The sequence below is a fragment of the Capra hircus genome, chromosome 2, assembly GCF_001704415.2.
Source record: "Capra hircus breed San Clemente chromosome 2, ASM170441v1, whole genome shotgun sequence".
Classification (NCBI taxonomy): Eukaryota; Metazoa; Chordata; class Mammalia; order Artiodactyla; family Bovidae; genus Capra; species Capra hircus.
Genome location: NC_030809.1, coordinates 131,734,726 through 131,752,365, shown reverse-complemented (window position 1 = coordinate 131,752,365; position 17,640 = coordinate 131,734,726). Strand labels below are relative to the sequence as shown.

At 45.7% G+C, this 17,640-nt stretch overlaps 1 protein-coding gene across 2 annotated transcripts in view; it reads left to right on the top strand.

Moving 5' to 3' along the window:
• The window catches only part of WDR33 (WD repeat domain 33), a 114,943-nt gene extending 97,575 nt beyond the window's left edge, over positions 1–17,368 (top strand). Inside the window, exons 12-22 of one of the 2 annotated variants that reach the window (XM_005675840.3) lie at positions 23–117; positions 322–408; positions 638–777; positions 1,424–1,576; positions 2,195–3,283; positions 6,038–6,146; positions 9,000–9,438; positions 13,503–13,666; positions 13,773–13,865; positions 14,746–14,961; positions 16,733–17,368. In XM_005675840.3, the coding sequence (XP_005675897.3) occupies positions 23–117; positions 322–408; positions 638–777; positions 1,424–1,576; positions 2,195–3,283; positions 6,038–6,146; positions 9,000–9,438; positions 13,503–13,666; positions 13,773–13,865; positions 14,746–14,961; positions 16,733–16,962 (2,815 nt within the window). In that variant the 3' untranslated portion in view covers positions 16,963–17,368. Of the gene's footprint in view, positions 1–22; positions 118–321; positions 409–637; positions 778–1,423; positions 1,577–2,194; positions 3,284–6,037; positions 6,147–7,155; positions 7,256–8,999; positions 9,439–13,502; positions 13,667–13,772; positions 13,866–14,745; positions 14,962–16,732 lie in introns of those variants that run through there. The other variant, XM_013967618.2, reaches the window with a different exon arrangement.

Here is a 17,640-nt window from a genome sequence, read left to right as displayed (position 1 = left end):
CCAAATACTTTTATTTTGACAGCAAATTTTGGACCCGAAACCGACCAGGTGATAAAATGCGAGATCGATACAACCTCAACCTATTACCTGGAATGTCTGAAGATGGAGTGGAATATGGTGAGGTTCTCGCATGTTTATTCTTCTTTGAAGTATGATATTCTGTAATAAAAGTGTTAAGTATTGAGAAGATTATGTAAAATGAATTTTAGTTTTATAGTTGATTGATTTATGAATGTCTAAGAATTTTTATAAAGTGTTAATTGTAATGGCCCACTACATTTATGAAATCTCTATTGACAATGGCCATATTCCTATTTATAGATGACCTTGAGCCTAACAGTCTGGCAGTAATTCCAGGGATGGGAATACCAGAACAACTAAAATTAGCTATGGAACAAGAACAGATGGGTAAGAGAAGTTGTACCTATAAATTTAACTTTTTCTGTAATTTTACCTATTTCCTATAATTGTGATATTGTTATTTTGAAAATGTCAAAATGATATATATTTAGAAACATTGATAAAAGTGATATAAACTGTATAATATTTAGAATTTGTTCTTTCCAAAATACATTCACTGATGAGGTGGCCACTTTCTTTCATTTCCTTGGCTAACCGCTTCTCTTCTTGGTTGCAGGGAAAGATGAATCAAATGAAATTGAAATGACAATTCCAGGTTTAGATTGGGGAATGGAGGAGGTGATGCAGAAGGATCAGAAAAAAGTGCCTCAGAAGAAGGTTCCGTACGCAAAACCTATCCCTGCTCAGTTCCAGCAGGTGAGCAACTCCGAGGGCACCCTCATCCCCTCCCCGTGCCCTCCTCACGCGCTGGGGGACTGGTGAGTCTCCCTTGTAGTATCTCATCTGCGGAAGGTATGTCTGTCTGTACTATAGACTTTCTGGAGCTTTGTTCACGTGTTTCAGGCATTATTAGACATAGCCTCCATCTGCTGCTTTGCAGTTAGTGCTGAGTTTGTCTTGAATCTTCTCTGGATATTCTTTTATTCTCACCCCCTTGTTATTATCCAAGCTATTGGAAGAAGAAAAGAGACTTGGAGTGGAAAGAGTATGTGGACCCTCTTCAGCATGTTTATTTCTGTCTTCCGCTCTGTCTGTCCCTCACACAGTGTGCAGAAGTGCACATGCCCTTTTGAAGAGGCGGGCAGGCTTTGCGTCGTAATAGCTTGTGAAATCTTGCAGCTTTTTCAGCTTGGCAGTTTCTACCTAGTAATATGCTTTGCCTAACTCTATTCCTGTGTCACTAAGAATTAGAGCATTAGAGTTAGAAATGAAGATAATTCACCAGCTGCACGAACTTGTATTCACCAGGTTGGAATGAGCTAGTGATATTATAGAATGGTTTTTACATTCTGTTATAATTTACACACTTAGGATATACTTTAATGTTCTCTTCATTCCCAAGGCATGGATGCAAAATAAAGTTCCAATTCCTGCCCCAAACGAGGTATTGAATGACAGAAAAGAAGACATTAAATTGGAAGAGAAGAAAAAAACACAAGCAGAAATCGAGCAAGAGATGGCCACATTACAGTACACCAACCCACAACTTTTGGAGGTGTGTGACCCTTGAGGGAATTCAGGATGATCTAAGAAAGTAGTGGTTAATGTTTTTTTAATTGATCTGCTCTTGAGGAGAAGGAAAGGAACTCTTACATGGGTCAGAAGAGCAGTAATTGCTACATTAGGAAGCTAGTTTCCAGCAGAATCCTGTTTCTAAGACTGTTAAAACCAGACCAGTCAAGCAATGAGTAGACCTTAGTTGAACATACATTTTTAATAGACAGGGTAAAACCAACAGTTTTAATTTGGAGTCACATATTTATCCGTAGATGAAAAGAATTTTCTGTTAGCTTTAGAGCAGGTGGTTCTTATTTTTCCTACCTTGGCAGCTACTTAGAATGATAAAACACTAGTAAATTGCTGGGCTTTCCGTGATCAAGATGGATATAAATAGTCCTGGCTGCTGTTTCCCAGCACCTGGAAAGAAGCATTTTAGAGTCTGGAAGCCAGAGTACCTTCAGAACATCTGAATATCATATGGATTCTGGTTATTGTTGGGGTATTAAGAGGTCAATCAATAATGTCTTTTGTTTGTTTTGAGATTCCCCAAACAAAATAAGTGATAGTAATACTGTCATATTTATTAGCATGCCTTTTCTCTCTTTCTTTCTAGCAACTTAAAATTGAAAGACTTGCACAGAAACAGGCTGAGCAGATTCAGCCTCCTCCTTCATCTGGCACCCCTCTCCTGGGACCCCAGCCCTTTCCAGGACAAGGTCCAATGTCTCAGATTCCTCAAGGTTTTCAACAGCCTCATCCATCTCAGCAGCTGTCAATGAACATGGCTCAAATGGGGCCTCCAGGTCCACAGGGACAGTTTAGACCCCCTGGACCACAGGGACAAATGGGACCACAAGGCCCTCCACTGCATCAGGGAGGTGGGGGGCCGCAAGGATTCATGGGACCACAAGGGCCCCAGGGACCGCCCCAGGGGTTGCCAAGGCCTCAGGACATGCATGGGCCCCAGGGAATACAGAGGCATCCTGGACCTCATGGCCCTCTGGGACCTCAAGGACCACCTGGACCCCAGGGTAATGCTGGTCCTCAGGGTCATATGGGTCCTCAGGGCCCACCTGGCCCACAAGGTCACATAGGCCCCCAAGGCCCACCTGGTCCCCAGGGTCACTTGGGCCCTCAGGGACCTCCTGGTACTCAAGGTATGCAGGGACCACCTGGTCCCAGAGGAATGCAAGGACCTCCCCATCCTCACGGGATGCAAGGCGGGCCAGGGTCTCAAGGGATCCAAGGTCCTGTGTCTCAGGGACCTCTGATGGGATTGAATCCAAGAGGAATGCAGGGTCCTCCAGGTCCCCGAGAGAACCAGGGTCCTGCTCCCCAAGGGATGATGCTGGGTCACCCACCTCAAGAGATGAGAGGACCTCATCCTCCAAGTGGACTGCTGGGACATGGCCCTCAAGAGATGCGAGGTCCTCAGGAGATGCGAGGCATGCAGGGCCCTCCACCCCAAGGATCGATGCTGGGCCCTCCCCAGGAATTGAGGGGGCCTCCAGGCTCACAAGGTCAGCAGGGGCCGCCCCAGGGCTCTTTGGGACCTCCACCCCAGGGTGGCATGCAAGGGCCCCCTGGACCTCAGGGACAGCAGAACCCGGCAAGAGGGCCACATCCATCTCAAGGGCCAATACCATTCCAGCAGCAGAAAACAGCTCTGCTAGGTGATGGGCCCCGGGCCCCCTTCAACCAGGTATTACTTATTTCCAACTTGTAGGCATTACACTTTGGGAAAATATACTCCGCACTGAGGCGGCACTTCAAAATGCTGTGAAAGGAAGGAACAGCTGGTGTAGACATCTCAAGTAGCGACTGTGGCTTGAGAATAGCATCATGGCTGAAGAAAGAAATAAGAGTAATTAAGTAGATCATTAAATATATTGCAACAGAATCTTTACTCTCAGCCTCTTCCAGAAAAGATGGACGCCCGATTGAATACAGTTCATATTTGTCCCAGGGCTCTGAAAGAGCTGTGGTGCTGAGGAGAGAGCATGGGGGCTCCAGGTCCATTCTGCTCCCTTTTCTGGGCTCTTGACTTCATAGGTGTTTCATAGGCTTCCAGACAACTGAGCCACTTGGTGATGTGCCTGCCGGCTCTACTTTTAAGATGGTCTGGGATGTTTACCTCTTGAGGATACTGTAGACTGTGTTCTCACTATTTGCATTTCATTGAATACTTTTAGAGATACGAGTTCAGAATTGCATGTTTTCAAACGGTGACCCTTCGGATGAAACTCTATTCAAATTGTTTTTAGTTCACATATAAGAATATTTTCAAGAAGAAGTATTTTTGCAGAAATTTTCTTGGCCCTCTTTAGAGAATTCTGTTATTGTCAGCCAAGTTTTTTTAAACCCATGTGCTGAGCTGTGCTTGAGAGGTAGTGGAAGTTCAGTTTTCTTGGGCCAAATTACAGAAGAATGCATGGGCATGAGTGGATTGAACACTGTTTGGCTCTGTGGGGTTTTATGTTTTACTGAATTTCATAGTCTGAAAGAATTATTTGGGTAAGAACAACTTGGTTTGTGTCCTTGAAGTCAGTCATGGGCCAAAGTGAGTGAATGAACCACTGTTGATTCCCTGAGTCTTCACCTTTTGAAAAGCACTTGATTCCCGCGGAAGAGGGCCTGCTGTGGATGCTGTGTGTAAAACATACACCACCTCTGTGTGTCTGTAATGTGAAGGTGACCAGTGGATTCACCGAATTAAAAACTAGATTATGGTCCTCTTCGGCACATCTTCCAGAAGTTAAAAATGGCATAGCAATGAAGAATTTGATGGCATTTGACTCTATTTCCAGAATTTATTGGGCACATTTCAGAACTTAGGATGTTTAATAAATCTAAGTTTACCATCCAGAACTGTCCTAAAACTTAAAAATATTTTATATTTTATTAATACAATGTATATTTGTGTGTGTTTTTTATATTCAGTTCAGTTAAGTTGCTCAGTCGTGTCCGACTCTTTACGACCCCATGGACTGCAGCACACCAAGCCTCCCTGTCCATCACCAACTCCTGGAGTTTTTATATTATGTTTATATTATAAATATTTATAATATTTACCTACCTAACCTTATGTTAGTGAATGAACAGTTTTCATTTTGTAGGCTAAAAATATGATGAACTTTAGCTATCACTTTGCGACTGAAATTATATAAACATGTCGGATTCCAGAGGACAGGTCTGTGGGAACAATTTAATGTTTTTATTGTATTGTATAGTAGAAGATTTTAGACATGAAAAGCAAAATGGCTCTAAAATTTAATTTACCTGTAGAAATACTGGAGTGAAAATGGAGGATTAATACGTTAGAGGGCATTTCACATCTCAGAAGTTGTCTGATGAAAAGCTTTGCTTATATTTCTTATGCTGTTATCTGACTTTCTTCACTTGGACCAGGTCAGTTATTTAAATCAATCACTCTAATTGGTTAAATTGAATGGAATTGCTTTCAAGTGTTAAGGTAATAACATGGAAGATGTTGAAAAGAGCTGCCCTCCAGTAAAAGGCACAGGAAACAAAGGAGTGTGGGCGTTCCTGGTACTGAGTTCGTGGTGCAGAGCTGTGAATGAGCCCTGTCAGGGCTGCTCTTGTAGCTAGTTTGCAATGGGAAAGCAGTTTGGCTGTTGATGGTAGGTTCAGTCACTAATGCATTTTTTATATGAAGGAATGACTAGATGTGTATTTGATTATTTGTTTGTCAAGAGTCCAGATCCAAGATGACTGGACAGTGTGGGGATTCAGAATTTAGAAATGGCTAGGTAAAAATACAGAACATTAGGACTAGGAACAAGCTAGGGTTGAGCTCTGGGGCCGCAGAGCAGGGCGGTTACGAGGATCAGAGCAGCAAGTGCATGTCAGACAGAAGCTGTGAGAACCCGGAGCCCACGATCCCACGAGCCAGCAGTGGGTGCTGGGCTCAGGGGAGTGAGACAGTAGGGGGAAGCAGTGAAAGGAGAGCAGTGAGTGAGCGCCCTGCTCAGCAGGGCCCCTCTCCTACCCTCCTGCTCCCGTAAACCTGGTCATAGCCTTTTGAGAGGATGAATTGTTTTCTGTAGCTGGAAAGGGGTCATGGATGCAAGAGCAGAGTTTACCTGTCCTGGAAGGTCTCCAGGTCTTTACTTTTGCCAGAAACTCCATCTCTGTGCAGAGTGTTGTTCTTATGTTATGATTTCCGGCTTTCCATTGAGGTTTTGGCTTGGGATTACAACTAAAGGTCTAGCTTTAAATAAACCTATCAGCAGGTTTAAAATATGTGTTTCCTTTTATTATGGTCAGAGAAGTATCTTCTTTCCCCTGATGTAAGGACAGTTCTGCTAGCTGTTTATGTATTGCTGGAAGATTTGCGGCAACCTAGTGTTTTTATCTTGTCACATTATGATAAAATTGCTGTTCATGAAGCATAAGCCTTTGATTTCACACCCCTGCTTTAAACACATCTTTTCAGGAAGGACAGAATGCAGGCCCCCCACCCCTGATACCAGGACTAGGGCAGCAGGGAGCACAAGGTCGCATCCCCCCTCTTAACCCTGGACAAGGACCTGGCCCTAACAAAGGTAAATATCTGCTCGGCTGAATAAGAGATTATATTCTACCTCCTTTGGGTAAATTTTTCAATAGTTTTACTGGTAAGTAATTGACAGAATGTGATCATTTGAACCTCTAGGAAAAATAAGAGCATAGTCAGTCCAGGTCATAGCTTTGCCTTATGCTGTTTTCATCGACTTGCTTTGGTTAGCCTGACCTGTCCAGAGGGCACCACTCCTCACTACCAGAGGCGGGCGGTGAAACCGCCTGGACAGCCACTGGGAGCAGGGCCTGTGCTGCAAGCCAGCCTTGTCCTCCTGGGAATGGGAGTGGTTCCTGTGTTAATCCGATGCAAGTGCATCTTTTCACCATGCCAGAAAACTGGCCTGTTTCTGAATTTTTGATGGGATAAGAGTTCAGACGTTTTAGCAGTGTTGCTGATGCTACCCCTACCTCCCCCTCAAATTGTGTCAGACAGTGTTTCCTGGTTGCATTGTTCTGTACCCTTTGAAAGGGAGAAAGCTGTGTTCCAGTGTGTTGTGTCTCAGGTTGTGGATACTATGAGAAGCACAGAGTTAAGAACTGTCAGTGTAGGCTCTGTGGAAGCTAAGAATCAACCTCAAGTATCAAGAGGGGGCACGTGCAGGAGCCAGCGCCTCGTTTGGTGTTCAGCTCTCCCAGGAGTGCAGTGGGGAGGGGCGGCGGCTGGAGGCAGTTAAAGGGTGGGGCTGGGAGGGACGTGGGTGGATGGAGTTGCACGCTCAGTGTGCCTTTTCCCGGAGGAACACACCAGAGAATCATGAATGTCGTGGAGGCATCACTACAGAGAACGAGACCCCTTTTCAGGTGTAATTGGCTAAGCCCACAGCACCTTTTAGTACATGTGAGGGTTCTGCCCCCATTTGATCAGGTTAGGCAAGGTCCTTGTCAGCATATTCAGCGTGGGACTTTGGGAATTTAAAGCTTAGTTTTGAATTTATGCGAGTTGTTAGAAATAGGAAGGTAGAGGTAAAAGAATTAGGAGAATGTTTTTTTTAGTCTTACCATGTGGAAGTGGTGACCACCAGGGAAAAAGAAAGCATCAAGAGCCAATCTCTGGATCTGGGGACCCTGAGAAAAGAAGTCTGTTACCCACAAGGTACAGCCATCAGCAAACTGAGAGCCTGCCTCTCTCCCTCTCCCCTACCTGTGTCTGTCTCCACCTACTTCCCTTTCCTCCTTGCTCTTCCCCTTTTCTCTTCACTCCCCCCCAACCCCCGCCCCACTCCCTCTTCCTCCTCTCTTTCTCCTCCCAGGGACCAAAGGGAGAAGGGGGAGCCGAGAAAGTGGCCCTGCCATCCCCTACTGGATTAACCAGCGCCGCCGCCCCGTCACCGGCGGCCACATCCCTTCTAATTTGTAGTGGTGGGTTTCTTTCCTTGGAGCAGCCAGGGTACTTTTAAGCAGGTAGAGGTAATGGGAGGATTGTTATTCATGGGTAAGTCCAAATGGAATGTGTTCAGCTTCCTCAGGTCAAAGGTCTGCAGTGTCTGAGGTCACACCACTCTGAAGTACCTGAAGTCAGAGAATGAGCCATTAGCTGCAGGATCACACTGGGAAGTGAGGGGCTGTTTACCAGGAAGAAGTGAGCCTTGAGGTATTTGAACAAAAAGGCAGCTTAGAAGACACTTTTCCTCAGCATAGGAGGACTGGCTTAATGGAAGGAAAGAAGGCAGAGGGGATGGAGAAAGCTAAAGAGAGGAGACTCGTCTAACGGTGTTTTTAGAAGAAAAACACTTCTCATGGTGTGTTTTTATACTGAAATTTCCAAGTTTTTTACCCATGTTGAATGATGAAGAGGAATTGCAATGGCTAAGAGAAATGAATAAAAATGAAAGAGGAAGGTTTGGGGAGGGTAAGGATTATGACCGACTATGACGTAAGGAAAGGAAGTTTGTCTTTATTGCTGGGAAGAGTGCAGGGGTGACATTTTTAGAAGTTAGAAGCAATGGTGTCCCTTTTGCTATGTACCTTAAATATTTGATTTAAATTGTATGTTGACAGAAAAGAGAGGTACATTTACAATGGGCTGCGGTCATCATTATTCAGTAGCCAGGAAAACAAACCCTTTTACAGTTAGGAGATAAACTAAGTGTAATTGGTCTTTTTGCATTTTTATTCAGTAACTATACAGCATATATTAAAATATTTATTTAAAAAATCTTTAATTTCCAAACACTGTCTGTGAAGAATGGTGATGATACTGTAGATGAAGAATGCAGAAAAAGTGGTTATATAAACCCTGAAACTGAAGTACAGCAGGGCTGCTTGGTCACCCAGCAGTTATCAGAGAGGCCCATGCTTCCACATACGCTACAGAGGATTTTGTTAAGAGTCAAAGCAGCAGTAAACAAGTCAAGTTAGATGGACTAGGAGTTAAAGGAAAGACCTCAGGGCAGCGTGGGCCCAGTGGCCCTGTGGTGGGCTTTGCAGGCTGTCACAAGTGCAGAGATGAATTCCGTCTACTTGGCGTCCTGGCCGACCTTCAGCATGAGTTCCCTGGAGTTGTGGAGCAGTGGGCCCAGCAACACTGAAGGAATGGGGGCAGGAAGGGAGGCTTATCCTTACACCTGTGATGTTCTTGTGTTCTAAATGAGCCTGCACTGCAGCTGTTGAGTTGCTTAGCCAGTGAATTGATGAAGTTGAAATCTATACCCCCAATCCCTTGTTCTTTTCATTATATGATGCCTTAGAGACTTTTGTCTCCTAAGTACGCTGGGAACCAAGGAGGGAAAACACTCTCAATAAAAGACCGCATTCTGAAATTTTAAGATGCTAAAAATCAGACCTGTGTTGACAGGACTCCTGGAAGACAAGGTAAACATCAGTTTTGTTTCCTTTAGGTGATTCGCGCGGCCCTCCAAACCATCACATGGGCCCAATGTCAGAGAGGCGGCACGAGCAGAGCAGCGGCCCTGAGCACGGTCCCGAGAGGGGGCCTTTCCGGGGCAGCCAGGACTGCAGGGGTCCCCCTGATAGGCGCGGCCCTCACCCCGAATTCCCTGACGACTTCAGCAGACCAGACGACTTCCACCCCGACAAGCGCTTTGGCCACCGGTTACGAGAATTTGAGGGGCGAGGAGGCCCTTTACCACAAGAAGAGAAGTGGAGGCGTGGGGGCCCTGGGCCTCCGTTCCCCCCTGACCACAGGGAGTTCAGTGAGGGGGATGCCCGGGGTGCAGCCCGGGGCCCCCCAGGGGCCTGGGAAGGCCGCAGACCTGGAGACGACCGCTTCCCCCGGGACCCTGAGGACCCGCGGTTCCGAGGGCGCAGAGAAGAAAGGTGGGCCAGACACTGTATGGGTCCATGTCCTCCTCCCTGGAGCTTCCCATCTGTTCTGTCCACATGGATCTCTTTCCTCCTTCACTGGGGGGAGAGTGCCCTCCCCTCTCTAGGTTTTGTGTTTAGACCTAATATAATATGCCTTTTCACGTCTATTTGGTTCTTTATTATCTCTGCAGTTTAGAAATCTTTTCCTTTTTGCTTATTTCTTGGTCCTTTTAATCAGATAGGTAGGCCTGTGTACTATAAAGTTTCTTGGATTTGAATAGAAATCTCCAGGTTCTCTTGGTTAGAATGATGAAATATGAGACAGAGATCTAGACAGAAAATAAACAGATTATTGAGTAGATAGTTTTTGTGTAATTGCTTAAAGATCTTAACCCAATCAAGCTGAAGAATAATCTTGCTGTTCAAATAGGCTGAGGTCAGACTTGGACACTTGACTTGTTTGGGGTAAAAAAAATGAATAGAGGAAATAGGGAGTAAAAAACAATGATTAGTGAAATCTCAAGTGAGACTCAAAATAATCAATGATAATAATTGAGTATTTACTGTGTGCCAGATGTTAGTTCATTCAATTGCTGCAATGAGTCGTGAGCTTAGGTGTTACTGTCAGCCTGTAGAGGTGAGGGATGCCACTGAGAGAGCAGTTGCTTGACTTTGGAAGGTCCCACAGATGGCACGTGTAAGAGCCGCTCCCGGTCTGGCCATCCAGCTGCAGAGCCGTGCTGTGCTGCCCAGCACCCCTGTCCTCCTGCCACAGTCGTCTCTCCCATGTCTTTTCTCATCACGCTGTTGTTGTTGCTAGTAGGTAATTGAGGTAAAGATCGGTGATCTCCATTCTCATGGGCATGTTAGAAAAGAGTGGCTGATAAAACATCCAGGGAGGGGAAAATGGAGGGGTCAAGGGAAGCAGCTCTTGGAGGGGAATTTTTAATAAAGAGATTTAAGAGCTCACTAAATGATATCCAAGTATTCACTCTTTGAAGTGGCTTTTTATGTCTGCAGGAGCCCCATTTCCAGTGGCTTTGGCACCAACATAAACTTTCACTGATTTCTTGAATCTCTATGTCTGTGCAAAGTTTCAGGTTTTACTCTGTTTCAGTTTGTCTTCTGTTTCATGTGTCAGTGAGAGACCCCCGCCTAGACACTCGTGCTGTCCACAGTTTGTACTCCTCTTCTGACATGCCAGACGTGTCCTGCTCATGTTGTGCTTGCTTTTTCCTTCGCCAGGAATACAGTCTCCTAGGTGTTTGCACTTGGGTCTTTCCCCCGTCCCTTTCCTCTGCTTTATGTTCCTCAGAGCACTTAGCAGTCCTCGACATGAAGTGATATATTTATCTGTGTATCACTTTTATCTCCCAGAAGCATGGCATATTCCTGAAGGGAGGATCACTTTTATCTCCCAGAAGCATGGCATATTCCTGAAGGGAGGTCCTCAGAGCCTAGCGCAGTAGTGGTGATGCCCTGTGGGTGCCCAGTGACTGTTGAATACATGAATCTGTTATAGAGGGAGATATATTTTAGAGGAGTCAGCTCATTAGCAGATGACTACTCAGCTAACACATAGGACTGAGGGGTTTCAACAACAGAAATCGATTTTTCTCACAGTCCTGGAGGCTAGAAGTCCCAGATCAAGGCCCAGCAATGTAGGTTTCTGATGAGATTTTTCTTCCTGGCTTGCAGACAGGCACCATCTCCCCTTGTCCTTGCATGATGGAAAGGGACTGAGCAAGCCCTTTGTGATATCTGTTCTTATTAGAGCATATATCCCATCATGAGGCCCCACCTGCAGAGCCTCATCTAACCTAAGTAGCTCTCAGAGGTCCATTTCCAAAGTCACTTTGGGGGACGGAGCTTCAGCATGTGAATTTTGTGGAGGGGACAAAAACATTTAGTCCATAACAGGAACTATTTTCTAAGTAGGGCAGATGAGATTCCCTCTGTCCTTTGGTAGTCAGGGCAGTTGTATAATGGATGCCTGGACAAGGGAAGAGTCCTGCCCTGTGTGGGGCCGCCTCCCTGAATCTGCCTCGGGGGAGGAGCGCCCTCTGCTGACACTCCTGCTCCACTTCTGTCCCCTTGTCAATTGCACCCTCACCCTAAGTGGTTAATTCCCAGCACCTGGAGCACCCCTCCTTGGCTTGCAGGAGCATGGCTCATTAAGTTACAAAACAGGTATTAAGAACGCACCGAGATAGTTGGAATGGTGGAGTGAAACAAGGAAAGCTCTTTTTACAGTAAAACAGCAAGTTACAGATGTGGACTTAGAAAATCACTTATTGTAGGCAACCAGTGTCATAATTAATTCAGGGAAGGATCCTCAGCGGATGCAGAAAGCCATCATATAAAAGGATTGTGGAGAATCAGTGTATTTTCACACTGCTCAGGTATCACTCCACAGATTACTTAATTGCAAAGGAGAAAGAAGACCTTTACAACAATGAAATTTGGTTGCCATATCACTTTTACATCCTAAACAGTGAGACAGACTGGCATCACTGTGAACGTCTAAGAAGTTTTACCAGAAACGTTTTACCTGAATCTAATTATGGGAAAATCAGAAGAATTCAAATTGTGGAATGTTATGTAAAACCCCTGTATGGACCCTTCAAAAATGTCAAGGTCTATTCCAATAAAAATGAAAAAGTCAAGGTCACAAAAGATAAAACACAAGACGGGGACTGTTCTAGATTAAAGTAGACCAAAGAGATGGGACCACTAAATAACAGTGTATGATTGAAAACTATAAAGACAGCCATAAAGGACATTTTGAGGACAGAGAAGTTAAAATTGGATTGTGTATTAAATACTATTCCATGTTATTTAGAATGATGGTAGTGGTGTTATGTAGGAGAAAGTCCTTAGAAGAAATCTACTGAAGGATGAAGAGGTGAAGCATTATGTCACAGCTGGTTTTGAAAAGGCTTAGAAAGTGAATTAGTAAATAGATGGTGAAAAGACAAGGTTTGTGTGGCAGAATCTTAAGAACCGATTAGTGAATTGTGGTGAAGAATGTATGGGCACTTGTTGCTCAGTATGAAATTTTTCAAAATGTTGGAGTATAAGATAAACAAATGGAAACTCAGGAAAAAGCAGAAGGCCTGGTGGGCCCTAAGCCCTTGCCCCTCTCTGCCTCTTTCTCCTGTTTCCGTGGCCTCTCTTGGTTGCTCATGCACCTTTCCTACCGGCAGGCCCCTCTTTCTGCTCCCTCACAGGCTTCTGCAGCTCTGGCACCCCTCATTAATGGCCCTGCTTCAGTAGCACTTCTGGCTCACTTAGTTCCCCAGTTCCAGAATTCTTGAGAGGTGGTGAAATGGTCCACTAGCCCAGGCATGAGATTGTCAGCTTGCCAGTGGTGAGCCACCCACAAACCAGATGCCTTCCTGTCCATCAGGCAGGTGTGGGTGGGGCCATTGGTGCAGGTTACGGCCCCATGCCTGCCCCTGAGTAGAGAGGTGGGCCAGGGCAGATGGCAGAACAGATGCCCCCAAACAAGTCAAGTACAGTGAGTAGGCATGATGTCTAATGATCTCTGTCCCTCCCCCTTTCTTTTCTGATTGTGTAAGTCATGTTTATATATAAAAATGTGAATGGTAAAATGAAGAATATTTGGGAGGCAGAGGTAAAGAGCCTGCACTGAGTGTCAAGACTGGCTGAGTTCAAATCCCAACACTTACCTGTGTGACGTGACTTGTCTGAGTCCTGTGTAAATACTCATGGGTAGAATAGAGTCACTTTCATAAGGTGGTTGTGGGGATAAAACAAATGAAATAATACACTGTAAAGCACTTGGCATGAGATAAGCACTTTAAAAATGCTCACTGTTATTCCTCAAAGCCTAAACGAAAATTAAAGTAACCCCACATTCTAGTACATTTCCCTCTTGCCCGTTTTTACCTGCCATAATGTAAAATGGGTACTTTAAAAAATACGTAATTTTGTTTTGTTTTTCTCTCAGTCAACATTGTATCACATTTCCTCAAATAATTAGGCTTTTTTGAAACATGAACTTGGACCTACAAGGTATTCCATTAGCTGGATATCCTGTTTTTTCCTAACAGCTTCCGAAGAGGAGCACCCCCAAGACATGAGGGCCGTGCTCCCCCCAGAGGAAGAGATGGCTTTCCTGGGCCTGAAGACTTTGGACCAGAGGAGAATTTTGATGCTTCTGACGAAACAGCCCGAGGAAGAGATCTCAGAGGTCGAGGTCGGGGTACCCCACGAGGTAAGCTGAGAACTGTGGGTCTGGGAAGGACAGGGATGAAGTTGGGTGGTTGTGAGCACACCTGGAATAGTCTGTGAGTGTGGTGGTGTTTTGATTCGTTGTGTAGGAGGAAGGAAGGGTTTGCTTCCCACTCCTGATGAGTTCCCTCGCTTTGAAGGAGGACGGAAACCAGACGCCTGGGATGGAAATAGAGAGCCAGGTAAGGCAGTAGAGCGGCTTGTGCCTTAGGGTCCTCTGACCGACAGTTCTCAGAGTGTGGTTTGAGGACTCTCCCAGGGATCCACTGGGTTCTCTCTTCAGCAGCTCACTTCTCCCTGGGAGGCTGGGTTGTCTTCCTATCTTCAACCCACAGTGTGAACTGAATGCAGGAGCAGGTGGGGACTTTCTCCTGCTGAGCCAGATAGTAAAGAGATTTGTCAAAATGCCACTCTTTTCACTGAACAGTTTTGTTTTTGAAAAATACAGTTAAATGAACTAAAGTTTTCTCAGTCTTAATTTCTAACACGGCAGATGTTAGAACTCTCATACATGAAATCTCTTTGGGGTCTTCAATAATTTTTAAGAGTGTGAAGACATTCTGAAACTAAAAAATCCGAGAACCACTTTTCTGGACCTTCCAATATTTAAGGGGGTATGTTGATTCCTGATCTTGACCTTTCTGTGCACTCAATGGTGTCACTGGCCTACGGCAGGTATTTAGGAAATGTTTCTTGCATAAATGAATGTTTGTTTTCAAGTTGCCACTTAACAGTATAATTTCTGTCTTCTTTTGGTCACATTGTACTTTAATATGGTACTTTAATATGCGGTTCCCTGGTGGCTCAGTGGTGAACAATCCACCTGCAATGCAGGCGATCTGGGTTGATCCCTGAGTCGGGCAGATTCCCTGGAGAAGGTTATGGCTACCCACTCCAGTATTCTTGCCTGGAGAATCCCATGGATAGAGGAGTCTGGTGGGCTACAGTCCATGGGGTCTCAAAGAATTGGACATGACTGAGCAGCTGAGCATGCATGAATGCACTTAAATACGATGAGACTGTCAGATTCTTAGCCTTGTGGATCTGCGCTTCCTATTTTAGGGCCAGGACATGAACATTTCCGTGATGCTCCGCGCCCTGATCACCCCCCTCATGATGGTCATTCCCCAGCTAGCAGAGAACGGTCCTCTTCTCTCCAAGGCATGGACATGGCATCTTTACCACCCCGAAAGCGCCCCTGGCATGATGGGCCGGGAACCTCTGAGCACAGAGAAATGGATGCCCCAGGAGGTCCTTCTGAGGATCGAGGAGGCAAAGGTAAATGAGGCTGGTGGTTACAGCTTGGGAGCTGCGGGTGCTACCGCCCTGCCAAGAAGGCTTCAGGGTTCCCGGCAGCCCCATCCCAGTGTATGCCTGTTGTGTCTGTCCCTACTGGGGCACCCCACTGGGCTACTAGGGGTCCTTTACCCTCCAGGGCTTAGACTGCAGAGGTACGTGTTCCCAGTTGTGGTACAGCCAGTGGGTGGCTGCAAGCTCAGTCTCTGCACAGGTCTCCTCCACTTGCTTCCAGGAGTGCCTGGTTTGTTCACTTTTCCACTCCGGCTCTTTTTCAGATGTCCCAGCACTTTCTCTGCTGATCTGTGAGACTCTTGCTCTGATTGACAGATGTGCTCTGGTAGTGGCTGCTCTGAGCCCTCGGGGCTGTTGTCAATGGCAGGGAGGATTGTCTTCTCTCAGGTTCTGTGCCTTTGTTTTTAGTTTGGACCCAGAAGGAGCTCTGCTTGTGGCCAGAGTCACAAAGACTTTGGGGAACATGGTCTGGAAGTGGTTTTCTTCTCAGGGGGGCAGTGGATTATTTCTGCCACTTGAAACTCTGGATCTTTATTTTATAGAGGCAGCACTGACTTTGAGCCAGGAGTGGTAGCTATTGAATGCTAACTACAGCTGTGGTCTCAGGTGAGGCTGGGCTGATAGACAAGGAGTGTACCTTGGAGGCTGCTGGAAAGAGTGCCCATGCGCCCCAGCCTGTGCTCCACTCCAGTTCACCTGCCTCCTGCTTTACAGAGTTCTGCCTTTTGTTCTTGGTAGTTTGGTTCTTCTAAGTGCAAAACCCTCAGAAATAACTTCGTGTCACCAGTCCCCACCCACACGCACATTTTGTTGCTGGCTGGGGTGGGCACTCAGGACACACTTTGTAGGTCCCAGGCTGAGGCCACACGGCTAGTGTGGAAGTGACATCCTAACTGACAGCTTCTCTGCCAGGCTGCCATGAGGGGGCCTAGGCTGAGCTTTGTAAGAAAAGAAGCCAAACTTCCTATCTTTCCTCACCTCGTCTTAGCAGGATTCAGATTCCATTCAAAAATTTAAGACAAAGTTGGCAATAGTTTTCTGATAGTGCACGATGGGAGATGTGACCAAACGCTGTCATCTCAGGAAAAAATTTTAAAAGTTAGAATTGTAATGATACCTAGAGGTTTGTGTGTCTAATCCTGGAACAACTAAAACTATCCCCGGGAGAAGCACTAAAAGCTAGTGTTTCTCTTTTTGTTTTTTGTTTTTCAGGGAATATTTTATCTAGCTATTTAACAAGAAATCAAAAGTGCCATATAGTTGTAGGATAATCATAGTAAATACTTATTCTGTAGAGCACTTGTAATTAACATCAGCAGCAGCTTGTATTTCTTACTTGCTTCTAATAGTAAGTCAGTGCTTTTCAAACCTTCCCCCAGAACAGCTGTGGTGGCATAGGAAGGTGAAGGTACACTTCTCATAGACTGTAGGCACAGCCCAGCACGGTCTGTGGCCTCCAGCAGGGGCTCCCCAGCGGCTCCATCTCAGCCGTGGGGAACACTGTGTCTAGCTGATGCTGAGGGGCACAGCCACGAGCCGGGACAGGAAGGAGAAAAGGGAAAGTGGAGGCATGACTTCCCCTGCTCTGAGTACCATGTTACTGTTCTCAGAACTCTGTTTAAAACACAAACAAAACCAGAAATGTTCCACTGTCTGTTATCACAGAGTAAACGTTTGTACCAGGAGTTATTAAAAAGTTGAAATAAAAGTCACATGTAAAACCACTGTTTCATTTCAGGCCGAGGGGGCCCAGGACCTTCTCAGAGAGTGCCTAAGTCCGGACGTTCCAGCTCCTTGGATGGAGACCACCATGATGGATACCACAGAGATGAACCTTTTGGGGGCCCTCCAGGCAGTGGTACCCCTTCTAGAGGGGGCCGGAGTGGCAGTAACTGGGGTAGAGGGAGTAACATGAACTCTGGCCCACCAAGGCGAGGAGCTTCGAGGGGGGGTGGGAGGGGTCGGTAGAAGTTGGGGCTCAAAACCCCTAGGCCTCTCTGGACAGTATTTAAGAACTTCTTGTGGACTTTCCAAGAGAAAGAAAAGGAAACCTGCGCCGCGTAGCCCTGAACTCTCTGGGCAGCTGAATCCCAGGAGCCCCCTACTGAGGTCTTCAAGATGAAGAGACTGCTGCTGGCTGCCCAGAGTAGCTGGCCTTTTTGTCCTGTCCACCCTCACTGCCCGAAATCCCACATGGGTTTGTGAAGATAAAAGCTGGAATCTTTTTTTTTTAAGTGTCACGCGACATGGAGCACCTCCACAAATTTAAGTTCATGTCCAATCGAAAATTTGTTTCTATATGTACAGTTGTCAGAGAAAAAACATTAAGTTGTTTTTGTATGAATACAGAATGTGATTTACGCAAGAATTAACAGAAAACTAGTCGTCGAGTGCTTGCCTTAAGGAAACCTTTAGTTTCCATCATATCCGGTCTGCTGAGGGGTGTACAACTACTGCCTACATTTGTGAACATCCTTGATGGGAATCTCTAAGTCATCTAAATTAACTCATCTGTGAATTTTGTTTTTAAACACATTCTTATCTAGCCATTCTGTCACTCTTACTTTTGTAGCATAGTGAAAAATAGTTCAAAATGTGGTTTGAAGTTAGATTCAAAGCCTTATTAGTTAGACATGCTGTGGCAGA